At 35.8% G+C, this 15,923-nt stretch overlaps 1 protein-coding gene across 3 annotated transcripts in view; it reads left to right on the forward strand.

Annotated features, from left to right (window-relative positions):
- The window catches only part of LOC117329052 (synaptotagmin-15-like), a 145,877-nt gene that overhangs the window by 64,256 nt on the left and 65,698 nt on the right, over positions 1-15,923 (forward strand). Inside the window, exon 1 of one of the 3 annotated variants that reach the window (XM_033886760.1) lies at positions 2,933-3,777. The exons of the other annotated variants lie outside the window; for them this stretch is intronic. Coding sequence (XP_033742651.1) covers positions 3,740-3,777 — 38 coding nt within the window. The 5' untranslated portion in view covers positions 2,933-3,739. Of the gene's footprint in view, positions 1-2,932; positions 3,778-15,923 lie in introns of those variants that run through there. 3 annotated transcript variants of the gene reach the window in all.

Raw genomic sequence — 15,923 nt, forward strand, 5'->3', positions numbered from 1 at the left:
GTTTTTTAGTGTAATATCAGAAATATATTCAGATACAAAAGGATATGAGATGATTGTTTCGAAAAGATTTATCATTTTCATTGTAATCTGCGCTACTGTATCGTAGTAATTTAAGGCATGGAATAATTGTTAGGTTCTATCACAGGAAACTTTTCTAGGCATGCAAGACATAAAATGAGCGAAGTTTTGTTAATCTGGACATGATTAATATTGCTTTGGATAATACATCCTCATCACTGCGGAACAGATCTCTACTCGAGAAGTTTGTTCCTTGTAATACGTGCCTGTTTTGTAGTAGATTTACGTAGTGCAATAACTCACAATGGTAATATTTACAACAGCATTAAGGATAATGTCCCTTTGCAAACGTTTACAGCAGCATTAAGGATAATATCCCTCTGCTATACGTTTACAACAGCATTAAGGATAATGTCCCTCTGCTATACGTTTACAGCAGCATTAAGGATAATATCCCTCTGCTACACGTTTACAACAGCATTAAGGATAATGTCCCTCTACTATACGTTTACAGCAGCATTAAGGATAATATCCCTCTGCTATACGTTTACAGCAGCATTAAGGATAATGTCCCTCTGCTATACGTTTACAACAGCATTAAGGATAATGTCCCTCTGCTATACGTTTACCACATCAGTAAGGATAATGTCCCTCTGCTATACGTTTACAGCAGCATTAAGGATAATGTCCCTCTGCTATACGTTTACAGCAGCATTAAGGATAATATCCCTCTGCTATACGTTTACAACAGCATTAAGGATAATATCCCTTTGCTAAACGTTTACAGCAGCATTAAGGATAATGTCCCTCTGTTATACGTTTACAACAGCAGTAAGGATAATATCCCTCTGCTACACGTTTACCACATCAGTAAGGATAATATCCCTTTGCTAAACGTTTACAGCAGCATTAAGGATAATATCCCTCTGCTATACGTTTACCACAGCAGTAAGGATAATATCCCTTTGCTAAACGTTTACAACAGCATTAAGGATAATGTCCCTCTGCTAGACGTTTACAATAACATTAAGGATGCTATCCCTCTGCTATACGTTTACCACAGCAGTAAGGATAATATCCCTCTGCTATACGTTTACAACAGCATTAAGGATAATATCCCTTTGCTATACGTTTACAACAGCATTAAGGATAATATCCCTTTGCTATACGTTTACAACAGCATTAAGGATAATATCCCTCTGCTATACGTTTACCACATCAGTAAGGATAATATCCCTCTGCTACACGTTTACCACATCAGTAAGGATAATATCCCTCTGCTACACGTTTACCACATCAGTAAGGATAATATCCCTCTGCTACACGTTTACAGTTACCAGATGTACATCACTACAGTCGTTATGTAAGCTAGTTTTCCTTCGTATTGCCACATTAAATCGTCATAATTCTCACATATATTGTTTCTTCTGTATGACTTTACCATTATGTCTATTTCCTTTTCATGTTACTTACCCTTTTATTTTCACTTTGATTAATAATAAACCAGAATATATATTTATGCTATGGAGCCTTAACATTTTACTTTCTCTTAGAAATTACGCCGTTTTATCAACCAATTATACTCGACCTTACAAACGACCACGCCAGTTTTTACGTTTTGGGCAGATTATGGTCCGTTAAATTTCTAAACCAACGAAATTGTAAAAAAAATTTTTTATTATATTCCATCACTATCTATTTTCATTCAACATCGCTGTGATAGTCACATGATGTTAAACTTTGTTTGTGTAGTGTTAAAGAGACTAATGACAACCAAATCTATTTAGGACCAATCTTACGTTTCATTCAATTGTTTAGGCTTTCCATGTTGTGCATGTAGTCACATCGCTGTACAATGTAAGTGTTGCACTTGAAAGCAGTGACGCAATAACCACAAGGAATCAATTTCCAAAGAACAATAGGTCATGCAGGAGAAGCCATTTTAGCTTTGTTCGTGATAGTTTGTGTAAAACCAAAACAAAAAGAATATTTTTAAGACATCAATGTGTCCTTTTCTGTATTCGTCTTGTTTTTAATGCAAGGAATATTGAAATACTAAAATTTCAATATTCAAAGCAAGACTTTTTTCCTATTTAAATTCCTCTGGAAATAGATACTTCGGCCTCAATCCTACGTATTTAAATAGATAATGTCCTTGGCAATATCATCACTGTTTTCAGTGACGATAGGTTTTCAGTAACAATGCTCTACCACAGGCGCCTCGTTCTGCCATACGATTGAGTAGCCAAAATGTGATATACCTTATATTACAACACATTCAACACCCAGTGGTAAAAGCCCGCCAATGATCCTCACGTTCTATATTACGATTGTTTCACTGTGTTCCAGTAATTATGCTATTGAATTATTGTGATTTTTATACCTATAAAACATGGCAGAAATCTATAATTCCAAGTGCTTCCGGAGAAAGCCTAACCTAGACTACAACTGCGGCCCATAATCTGCATTTATAACGTGCCGAAGCGCACGGATATGTTGTTACAATGTCTCGGCCGCTGGAACTTAAAGTTCAAAGCGTTTGCCTCATGTTTATATGCAATATGGGCTAGGAATGTTCGTTGGCCATAAACAGTGGTCTCGGTGAGATGATTCAATGGACAGCTAACGGAGACGGACTTGTCTACGTGTATGTAGATAAGGAGGAATCGGCAGGGAGTTGAAGGCGTGGAATAAGTGCCAGGACCCCAATCAATTGCCATCCAATGCGATTTGATTATTGTATTAGAGACCACTCCGTTTCTCTGAAGTGGCCATCTGTCTCATGGATACGATATCTACTCAAAAAAATGTGCAGTTTCCGGGCCGGGTCTCCGGGCTAATGCGACAGACTAGGGATACTTACACGTGCACGCTGTCTTTGAGACCATATAACGTCTCGTACAGACATATGTCATCCTTGCCAAGATCTGGTGTACTCTGAAGACTAATGACTACGCCATTGGATGTATATCCGTCAGCGAACACGCACCAGATTCAGTGACACATATATTGTGACAAGTGATAGGGACTCGAAGTTTCGATATAGATTTTTACACAAGCATTATACGCTTGTTATCATCACCATCTCCATTTACTCATTCTGTCATAACGTTTTAGCGACTAATTGTGAAAGTGATATTACTTAATTGGGTTCTATACTACATTCTTGAACACTACGTGACGTCTTCATGATGATGACGCATTTAACGGAATAACGTATTCACGCACAATATTATATAATGTATTAATTTCATATACATTTATGGCTGTTTAGAGTAACACAGAAACCTGGCGACGTCTCCATTACGTTCGCGACATATACCACATTTATTAACCTCATCAGATCCAGCCAATTACTTACTGAAGCGGTCAGTGCTGTATAGAGGACAACACGGGTCGTGTCCATCACCTCTGTCTGTAGGCCAGGTTACGTCAAACACACAAATTGTGTAAAAGTCAATTTCAATTGGAAGATAATTTACAGCGGTTTTTTTTCGTGGACAGCTTAGTGTGTAGTTCCTCAGCCGAGTAATCGTCACAATTGCCTTCTAGCTCACTTCGCAAGCCTGCCAATGTGGTGTTACCGGTGTTGACTTACTGTCTCAATATAACATTATATAACGCCTAGAAACTGCCTTCCTTGTTTCCCGCCGTCAAAGAGAAGAGTACAAGCTGGAAAGGGACAGTATATTATTGATAAAAAGAAAATATATCTTCACCAATGGACGCCTTAAAAGGACTCCTACAAAGTATGGAGAGGTAAGTAGATCACTGACATCATTCGAGGCCCCACGGTTAACTTGTTTAACCTAATTGATTTGGTTATTTTACAAACTTACATTATTTTAAATATCACGTAAATCGTTTAATAAGAAATACTCTAAGGGCATATACAATACATTGTATGTTTATTCAAGCATGCACAATGTACATTGTCATACGTGCTGAAATATTAAATGTTAATTTGAGGATATTACATTTTTACATGTATAAAGTGTATTGTATGACGTCAGTGGCTAACAGTAGAGTCATCTGTCGTTCGGTTTGGATACGATGTAAGTTGATGTCTAACATTGATACCTTACTCGTTTGTACAAGAGTGTACTCGAGACGAGTAACAGACATTACCGATAATTATTCCTGGGTGGTAAATGTACGCCGCATAAAGTATGTATCACTCCGTCTAATGAGGTCAGATAATAAGATTTGCTGCATACAACTATATCTACTATTCTATATGCAGTTTTTCAATGAAACGAGCTTTAGCAAGTTTCATTGAAACTTTTTATAACGCATTTAACCAAAGCGTGTTGAATTATAAATTTTAGTGATATATTGAGAGAGATAATGTTTTGCTATTGTCGGGATTTCGAGAGATCATATTTAACTTCAGTCTGATGTTACATAATGTGATACTGCATTGCATCAAGTGTATTTGGAATATTAAGATTCATTTAGTTTGCATGATATTTTACTGTCTTACTGAAATTATCCGAAGGACAGTAAACGTATACAGGCGCTAAACGGAACAGATAACTACGTAATTCCTGACGTTGTGATGGTTTATAGTTTCAAAGAATGAACAGTAGAAAAAAATAAATACAATTAAACATTTTTAGCAAGCTGTATTTGGATTAAGATTAAGCCTGCTGATGATAACTGTGTGTATGATTACCCTGTGTATGATAACCCTGTGTATTACCCTGTGTATTACCCTGTGTATGATAACCCTGTGTATTACCCTGTGTATTACCCTGTGTATGATAACCCTGTGTATTACCCTGTGTATTACCCTGTGTATTACCCTGTTTTAACCCTGTGTATAACCCTGTGTATGATAACCCTGTGTATTACCCTGTGTATTACCCTGTGTATGCTAACCCTGTGTATTACCCTGTGTATTACCCTGTGTATGATAACTGTGTATTACCCTGTGTATTACCCTGTGTATTACCCTGTGTATGATAACCCTGTGTATTACCCTGTGTATTACCCTGTGTATGATAACCCTGTGTATTACCCTGTGTATGATAACCCTGTGTATTACCCTGTGTATTACCCTGTGTATAAAAATTCTGTGTATGATAACTGTGTAAAACCCTATGTATGATACCTGTATATAACCCTATGTATGATAACTGTATAACCCTGTGTATGATAACTGTATAACCCTGTGAATGATAACTGTGTATAACCCTGTGAATGATAACTGTGTATAACCCTATGTATGATAACTGTATAACCCTGTGAATGATAACTGTTTATAATCCTGTGTATGATAATTATGTATAACCCTGTGAATGATAACTGTGTATGATAACTGTGTATAACCCTGTGAATGATAAATGTGTATGATAAATGTTTATAACCCTGTGTATGATAACTGTGTATAACCCTGTGTATGATAACTGTGTATAACCCTGTGTATGATAACTGTGTATGATAACTGTGTATTACCCTGTGTATTACCCTGTGTATTACCCTGTGTATTACCCTGTGTATGATAACCCTGTGTATTACCCTGTGTATGATAACCCTGTGTATTACCCTGTGTATTACCCTGTGTATAAAAATTCTGTGTATGATAACTGTGTATAACCCTATGTATGATACCTGTGTATAACCCTATGTATGATAACTGTATAACCCTGTGTATGATAACTGTATAACCCTGTGAATGATAACTGTGTATAACCCTGTGAATGATAACTGTGTATAACCCTAAGTATGATAACTGTATAACCCTGTGAATGATAACTGTTTATAACCCTGTGTATGATAACTATGTATAACCCTGTGAATGATAACTGTGTATGATAACTGTGTATAACCCTGTGAATGATAAATGTGTATGATAAATGTTTATAACCCTGTGTATGATAACTGTGTATAACCCTGTGTATGATAACTGTGTATGATAACTGTGTATAACCCTGTGTATGATAACTGTGTATGATAACTGTGTATAACCCTGTGTATGATAACTGTGTATGATAACTGTGTATGATAACTGTGTATAACCCTGTGTATGATAACTGTGTATGATAACTGTGTATAACCCTGTGAATGATAAATGTGTATGATAAATGTTTATAACCCTGTGTATGATAACTGTGTATAACCCTGTGTATGATAACTGTGTATGATAACTGTGTATAACCCTGTGTATGATAACTGTGTATAACCCTGTGTATAACCCTGTGAATGATAACTGTGTATAACCCTGTGAATGATAACTGTGTATAACCCTGTGTATAACCCTGTGTATAACCCTGTGAATGATAACTGTGTATAACCCTGTGTATGATAACTGTGTATAACCCTGTGTATGATAACTGTGTATGATAACTGTGTATAACCCTGTGTATAACCCTGTGTATGATCCTACATTTCCTACATCATACAGTGAGTTCGACAGTATTAAACGTGGGTAGGATGATGTTCGACTTCTAGGCTACTAAAGAATTAAGTCCGTTTTTGGGCCTCGATTTTCATAAGAAGAATATCAATAGAAGTTAAACCCTGTGTTGAAATTTGTTATGCATGCATTGCTATTATTACTTCTTTTATTGATAGAGCAATACAATCGTCCTTCGTAAGCATAGAAAAAACAAATTTTTACTATAAAAAAAAGTGAAAACTTTTTAACGACACAATTCTATGTTATTGGCTTAACCCATTTAAACTTAATGTGTCACATTTTGATATTCATATTCAGAAGAAGCAAAGTAAATGAAAAACTTACATTTCCGATGTAAATGATTTTCTTTACTGTTGGAGAAAATGCTTCTTAGCATTCATGTCGCACGCACGGGAGGCCGTCCTTAAATGACCTTAGCTGTTAATAGGACGTTAAACAAAATAAACCAAACCAAACCAATTGTTAAGAAGAACAGTTGGTTGCTAAGGATTACAGATGTAAAACTGTGAAAACATGTGTCTGGATCTCAAACTTCCAACAAACTACTAAACACCCAACTATCAGGTTAATTTACTAGCATGATAATATATGATAAACCGGCTGCTGCTAAAGATTTGTAACGTTCTTAATTATTTTGCCTCAATAAAAATACCAACATGTACGGTATGTCCATAAAAGGTTTAGGGAATATACGATAAATAAAAAATTTTGTGCACCTTTCCGCCTCAATGTACAGATATCCATACTCGTTTTTCAGTACAACACAATTATATATTTGACTTTATAAGAATATTCACAATGTTGTTACACGGCGTAACTAAGTCCACTATCGTCAATTCTGCCCTATATCGGTTAAACGTTACCAAATATTATTGCAGTAACATTTGTATCTGAGTCAGAATTGACTACTCATGACAAAGAAGGGTTAATGGTAACGTTTGGCTATTATGACTGAAAAATAATCACATTTCGGTATCTCCTTAGAACAATAGGAATATAACTAAACCTATACTTGTTGGTACCAGTATACATGTCTGTCTGTCGACTCCAACACTTTCTATCTACTCCGACCTTTATACCAACACAATTGTTCTTTTTCAACCTTGCTTTGGCACAATAATTCTTATACATTCTTTTGTATCTCGTTGTCCATGTCAGCGTCATACATTTAACATTTCCCGGTGTGTTAGATTAAACAGAAGACGTTAAAATCAATATTTGTCGTATTATAAACTTTAACTTGCAACAATTACACATATATCAAAGTGCATTTCCAGTCCACTGCAAGGCAGAGCGATATTCCCGAATAAAAAATGTACAATTTGTCAGATATCAATTTGTGACATTGCTGAAACATTGCATGTCAAAACTGATAAAAATGCAAGATTTCTCGTATTGACCGCTGTCCTTGATTATAGAATATTAAAATGTTGCGTTAAAAAAGTAAACAAAAATATAACAAAAAATCAATATAAAAGTACCACTTTTGTTGTCTACTATTCTGTACCGACATATACATGTACATGTGATTACCGCGCCTCAATACTACGGTAAAGAAATCGTGTAAATTAATTAATTGCCTAGTTGAAAATAAGAAATGTTCTTATTTTAGAGTCATAATTTAATTTGCTTTGGAATTCGTTAATCGTCTACCAACGTAAACCCTATTTCTCTGTTGCTTCGGGAGAATGTCTCTCTCACTTGTTGGGATTTCCTGTCCACACAAAGCTGTCGTACGTTAAGATGTTTTTGTACAGAATACCATAGACTGAAATTTCTGGGGGTAACCATCATAATACTCGTATGGCATTGATATAAAGAGCTGTTAGGATTTGAAACACATACACACAAAGGAGAAAGGCATACTTTTAAAAGTATATTGAATAATAGGTACAATATGGTTAATGCTTGATACTGAATACACGTTGTATCATAAAGCATACAGCAAGTTCTCTGGTAATAGACCAATGGCGTGTCAATCTTGAACGGAAGTTTGGGACACCAGAGCGAAAAAAAAATATTAAAATGTAGAAGAGGTGATAATGAATATGCTTCATAGAATATTAAATATTTGTTTGTAGTAGTACATTTCAAATCATATACATACAGGTGTGTGTAGGACAGTCGTTCTGATAACAGCGTACTTACGGCCGTATTCACAAATAAATGAACGGTTTACTGGTTGTGCTCTTAACAATGAAGACTTGATTTGTTTGACAACAATTGTAAAAGTATTATATCAATTTATATCAACCACTCTTATTAGCACGGATAGAAGCCTTTGAGTGGTCTTATTTCAACAGAAAACCGTTGTACATGGAGAAAATCCACGAGGTCGGGGTATCGAACCTCGGCCGCCTAGATGAAAGGCAAGTGTACTTGTGCTACCACTGTGTCACCCGGCCACCCATTATGCCTATGGGTTTAACGGAATGTATGAATCATAGTTTAAAGGCTATTTACTCACAAGATATGTTTCCAGGCACAAACTTTCCTTAATAATGATCCTCCAAATCTGTTTGACAAACTTAATTGTTATGGAAGTATCTAGGTAGCAGAAACATTTTGACATTCATGTTTCATAACTAATTTGATGGTTAGGTTTGGAAAGCCACCCCCTGGTCATTTATCACCATAACCATTTGTGCGCCCATTATATGCAACTATATATTAGCTAAAATAAGTATTCCCTTCGAAATCGGTATTTCGTGATTATCTTTTTTTAAAGTTGATAAAGTATCCTTCCTTAATCCAGTTATCATAGAAAATCACCAACAATTTTAATGTTTGAACACTGTTGGAGTAAAAAATCCCAAATTATTAATCGTACCATTAAACAATGAAATAATCTTATGGTTTTTTATTTTTTTTAATATTTTTACACCAAACCTCAATTCAATGCATCATAGTTTCCGGTAGATTGATATTATATTTTACACACTGCCTACTGTCAGCTACAATGACAGAAAGTAAAGACAATAAGGAATAGCATGGGTTGTGAATGCAATGTTAATGTGGATTGTAGAATGCGTTGTACAAATGGTCTCGCTGATGACAGTTTGTTCTATCGATCTATGTGAGCCTTGGACACGACATACATAGCGATACAGGGACAATCTAATTTAACATTGTTTATCTTGCGATCATTTCCCTTACTCCAGTCGGTCAAAATAGTCATTTCCCTATACTAACGACTAAATGTTTCATCAGACCACTCTGATTTCCGATCTCACGTCTGCGAGGCTGTCCTTTTGTGTAGTGGATACGTGATCTGTTAGGGAATATATGTGCATGCCTAAATCTGATGTTTGGCAACCTACAATTTCATAACTACTCAAATATCGCATACGTTATCTGATTGTTCTTATTTCAAAATGAGTTAGTTTTGTCCTCTTCGGTAACAAGACTGAACAAAATATTGTGCGAGTTAGCTGATCTGTACAGCTTTTTTTGCAAACCTAAGTCCCTGTAATGGGTTTTCAGGGCAAAATGGTGGATAGGTAAGCATCGACAATAACGTAAATAGCAATTACGCAAAAGTGTTTATGTCGTCATATGCATTTTGTATATTATTTATTTACGATATATCACATAACATTTTGTAATATACAGTCTTTACGATATATCAAATTATACTTTGGATATAAATATAAATTCTTTGCGATATATCACATTTAACTCTATGTACATTTTTTACCATATATCACATTTAACTCTATGTACATTCGTTACGATATTTCACATTTAACTCTATGTACATTCGTTACGATATATCACATTATACTCGGTATGTATATTCTTTACGATATATCACATTATACTCGGTATATACATTCTTTACGATATATCACATTATACTCGGTATATACATTCTTTACGATATATCACATTATACTCGGTATATACATTCTTTACGATATATCACATTATACTCTGTATATACATTCTTTACGATATATCACATTATACTCGGTATATACATTCTTTACGATATATCACATTATACTTTGTATGTACATTCGACATGATACAACGAGGTGAGTTATATGTATACCATTCCAGGGAGCTTTGACAACCGCTCTTGAAAACATCACTTCCATAAAAATGACATACAAACTCTCTACACGGATATACCTCAGATAAAACGTATGTAGCACCTTCAGCTTATTGTCATGGATTATCACAGATACAAATGAATATAGCCGTAAACGATTCTGTTTATTAAGGTCAGTGTGAAATACGCTAATGTTGGAATATCAATGGGAACAAACTATCCATCTCCTTTGGCCGGCTCCTTGTTTGTATCCATGTATCAGTTCACATTACCAGACTGTGTTTATCCTTTCAATAGCAACAAAGATTACCAACATAACCACGACGTTATAACTCAAACTAAAAGGAGGGTAAAATATTAAGAAAAATATAGGTTGGCATGGAGACTGCTGAAAAAGTAACAGGAAAACAAGACCAGTGCCTTGCTTCAACGAGACCAACTGCCATACAAATCTAAGTCAAACCCGGGTTAGAGTGTTGACAACGAAACCATTTTGCATAACAACAAGCATGAAACATACGTGACTTCTGATCTCACACGGAAGTAGAATATGTCCAGATTAGATCAGGATGTCAACCGTAAAACTGTCCCCTGGTCTTCATCAACCTACATCTCGCCAACCTTTGTGTTGTTAAGTTCTCCATCAGTGGTCTGGGCATGTAATCACCGTAGGTAGGGGATTCATGCATGTTGTTATCTAGAATGGAGAAATTGATTATTGGTAGGTTGATATCATCACGCTTGTCATTGTAAAAATCGAGGTAAGCAGCTGATGTTGAACAGTATGTAGTGCCCTTAATGTCAAGATCTACAGGGTAAATCCAATTTTACGTTAAGATAAATATTACGTTGATACGTTGTGTCATCATATATTTTTGTACCAATGCATTGATTTGCCAGATCTATCATTCTATGCACATTATGGTATGCCTCCTTAATCTAAAATCAGTGACACAGCATTTTCTTCTTTCTATTTCAACCGCTTACCTTGACTTTTACTTAAAGCATAACCGCCATAAATAACCTACCTTAAAGTTATAAACGACGTGGTATTTATTTCCTTATAGCAAATGTTCTGTTTCTCGATAGGAATATACCCATTTCTCCAACCTGCAGTGTTTCCTTGCCTCGGTAAATTCATTAAACGAGGGTTTGCTCTCCGTATCACATTTACCACGATATACATCGACTGCTGCAACATGACGCTTACAACGTAAATTAATATGTAAAAAATATCAACAAAAAGTCATTTCCTTGTGTTTTTCGACATTTTCGATTTTCATTTACATGCTTAAGATTTCATTGACCCTGCCCCGGCTCGTGTTTTAGGAGCATACAATAGCGTCATGGTTGATATAGTAACCGCTTTCCATTCCGGACCACCTAGACTTATCCTATTTTCCTTTTAAACGTTTCAAATAGACGTGTTTTACTTTACCATCGTTTTATAGATTATAGATAATGTTTTGTTCACAACTTGTAAGTTTCTCTTATTTCTATTTCATTGTTCTAAGTGTAAATAACGCATTGTTTGTCTAAATGAAGTGATATTCACTGACATTGTATTTTGTTATGAGATACACGCTTCACCATGCTATTGTGTTTTGCCGATATGTATTCTCTGTCTTTGTATTTCTATCATTTAATTTATTATCTAAAAGGTAAACTTCGTACTACATTTGTATATTAAATTGATTTATTTAAGAAATACCATTAATGAGGGTTTTCCAGCATATATCGTGTTACATATATTCCAATTAATAAGTTCGCCTATACATTCAATCCTGTAAACCTATATCATATGCTATCTCTATTACGCCACGTTAGTCCCCATACCGAGCTACAGGTCGTAGACCCGTCACCCGCAGGTATAAGGTCATGCTAATGATCTCGACCAGGAGATAACGGCATGCACATGTATTGAATCCAGAATATCATTCTGGCCAATTCAATTTCACGTGAATTACAGACACAGAAATGTTTTTGTCCATTAGTATTTACTGATTGTGGAATCTCGACGTTTTGTTCCAGGTTTAATGTATAAAAAAAACCAGTGGGAGTATTGCTATGTCGACAAGGTAAGGCCGGATTCTATGGATGTTTTCCCGGGAGATCTGTGATGAAAAGATCGACAAGACCCGTGTCTGGTTTCCTCCCAATCACGTCACGTTCACATGGCCATGATACCGAGATTAAAAACGATTATTTTGTCTGATTTGATACTTAAATGAGTTACCTTATCTTTGTAAATATCCATTATTACCTTCGTTGGTTTACGAAAGCATGACATCAGTGCCAGGCGGATACAAAGGAAACCATCCCCCCTACTTGTTTACCGTGATAGCCAGTACAGCAATACTCAACTTTCCTTCTGATGGATTCGTTCTTATATCGCAAAACTAAAATGATTTAGGGCTGTTTTTGTTATACATAAGTTGTTAAGAATTATATAAATATGTATTTATATACATGTATTATCTAGGTATGAGAAATTCAAATTCGATATCCTTGCTGGCTACTCACCATCACTAATGTCGATTAAGGAACCTCACACCATCACGTTTGTCAACAAAGGAACCTCACACAATCACTAATTTGAGAGAACTTTACTTTTGACCAATCAAAATTGTGTTTTCTACGTCAATGACAAACATACATTGCAAGCATACATATTGGGGGGGGGGGGGGGGGGGGGGGGGGGGGGGGGGTAATCAAATACAATTTGTTTGTCTGTTGTTTTTGCATGTTTGTTCGTTTGTTTATTTTTTTATTTATTAGGTATTTTTATTTCATTTATCTATTTTTTGTTTTGTTATTATTATTAGTTTTTTTTACTTTACTTTTTTATTTTTTTTATTATTATTATTATTTTTTTTTTTTTTTTCACTCGTGAAAAATACTGATATAATGTGATATTTATCAAAAGTAGCCATTAAATATCCCACATATATTCAAGCTACATTTGTATCTGTAGAGGAATATTTTTGACACGGGTCGTGGTCCATGTTATAACTAGTACATGTACTTTGATTTCACGTAGACAGGTGTGCGAAGAAACAGATAACGCTTACCAAACATATGCCCTAACCTGGTTTTGTGCCTTACCAGCATGATAGTTTATGTAAAAGTGCGTTGTTTTAGTATAAAAACAGCACAATTACACAGTGGCCGATCTTCTAACTGTCGCAGAAAGAAGCTAGCATTAACAAAGAATCACCTGTTGCACCTTGTAAAACTTGCTTAGATATAGTACCAGGTTCCTCCCTGTATTGACAGCAGAACTATTAAAATATTGTCAGATCGGCTATCCCACTGTTTTCTGCCAATTCATCAAAACACTAATGCTCATCATCAATTAAGACGTTTTTCGGTAAAAAGTCCTACCTTATTCCGGTATTGTGTGACATCGAATATCAATAAATTTCCTTTTATTCTATCAACACCACACGTATTACCTTACGTAATGCTACAGATGCCCACGCAATGTTGGATATTGTCCTGACATTTATCACCACCACCAATGGTCATCGTCATAACTTGTCATATGAATCAGCGTCAGACATGCATTTCTTTATGCTCATTATCATATTCAATTTCGAAGCAGCTTCCGTCTTTTTGTTTGTTTAGTGTTTCATAAAAGACCTAATGAATCGTAAATAACCAGCAATGGATGGGGAGTGACCGGTTATCAGCTTAAAGGAAGTACTGTAAATAACGCTGTATCTTTTGGCAAGCAAACTAAATATGCCTTCAGCAGTATCTAATTAGTCTTTGCACTGCAATACTCTCTTTTGTAATTGCTATGTAATCAGTGGTCTGAGTTTACGAGAATACCAACTGACAAAGCTTCCCTGTTGTTTTTTACCAATATGCCCATTGTTATGTATCAAATTGTATGTGTCAATTGTCATGTCTCCAACGGTATGTGTCAATTGTCATGTATCCAATGGCATTTGTCCATTGTCGTGTATCCGATGGTATGTGTCCATTGTCATGCATGCAATGGCATGTGTCCATTGTCATGTATCCAATGGTATGTGTCCATTGTCATGTATCCAATGTCATGTGTCCATTGTCATGTATCCAATGGTATATGTCCATTCTTATGTATCCTATGGTATGTGTCAATTGTCATGTATCCAATGGCATGTGTCCATTGTCATGTATCCGATGGTATGTGTCCATTGTCATGTATCCAATGGCATGTGTCCATTCTTATGTATCCTATGGTATGTGTCAATTGTCATCTATCAAATGACATGTGTCCATTGTCATGTATCCGATGGTATGTGTCCATTGTCATGTATCCAATGGCATGTGTCCATTGTCATGTATCCAACGGTATGTGTTCATTGTCATGTATCGAATGGCATGTGTCCATTGTCATGTATCCAAGGTCATGTGTCCATTGTCATGTATCCAATGGTATATGTCCATTCTTATGTATCCTATGGTATGTGTCAATTGTCATGTATCCAATGGCATGTGTCCATTGTCATGTATCCGATGGTATGTGTCCATTGGCATGTATCCAATGGCATGTGTCCATTCTTATGTATCCTATGGTATGTGTCAATTGTCATGTATCAAATGACATGTGTCCATTGTCATGTATCCGATGGTATGTGTCCATTGTCATGTATCCAATGGCATGTGTCCATTGTCATGTATCCAAGGTATGTGTCCATTGTCATGTATCCAATGGCATGTGTCCATTGTCATGTATCCAATGGTATGTGTCCATTGTCATGTATCCAATGGATGTGTCCATTGTCATGTATCCAAGGTATGTGTCCATTGTCATGTATCCAATGGCATGTGTCCATTGTCATGTATCCAATGGTATGTGTCCATTGTCATGTATCCAATGTTATATGTCCATTGGCATGTATCCAATGGTATGTGTCCATTGTCATGTATCCAATGGTATGTGCCCATTACCATGTATCCAATGGCTTGTGTCCATTGTCATGTATCCAATGGCTTGTTCCCATTGTCATGTATCCAATGGCATGTGTCCATTGTCATGTATCCAATGGCATGTGTCCATTGTCATGTATCCAATGGTATGTGTCCATTGTCATGTATCCAATGGCATGTGTCCATTGTCATGTATCCAATGGTATGTGTCCATTGTCATGTATCCAATGTTATATGTCCATTGGCATGTATCCAATGGTATGTGTCCATTGTCATGTATCCAATGGTATGTGCCCATTACCATGTATCCAATGGCTTGTGCCCATTACCATGTATCCAATGGCTTGTGTCCATTGTCATGTATCCAATGGCTTGTTCCCATTGTCATGTATCCAATGGTATTACTTTCTATTACCAGTACATTTTTGGAATTAAATGTTATTGATAAAGCCACACTGTATGATATAACACATGTTACAAATATTACATGATTCATATATCTGTTGTTGG

The sequence above is a fragment of the Pecten maximus genome, chromosome 1, assembly GCF_902652985.1.
Source record: "Pecten maximus chromosome 1, xPecMax1.1, whole genome shotgun sequence".
Taxonomy (NCBI): Eukaryota; Metazoa; Mollusca; class Bivalvia; order Pectinida; family Pectinidae; genus Pecten; species Pecten maximus.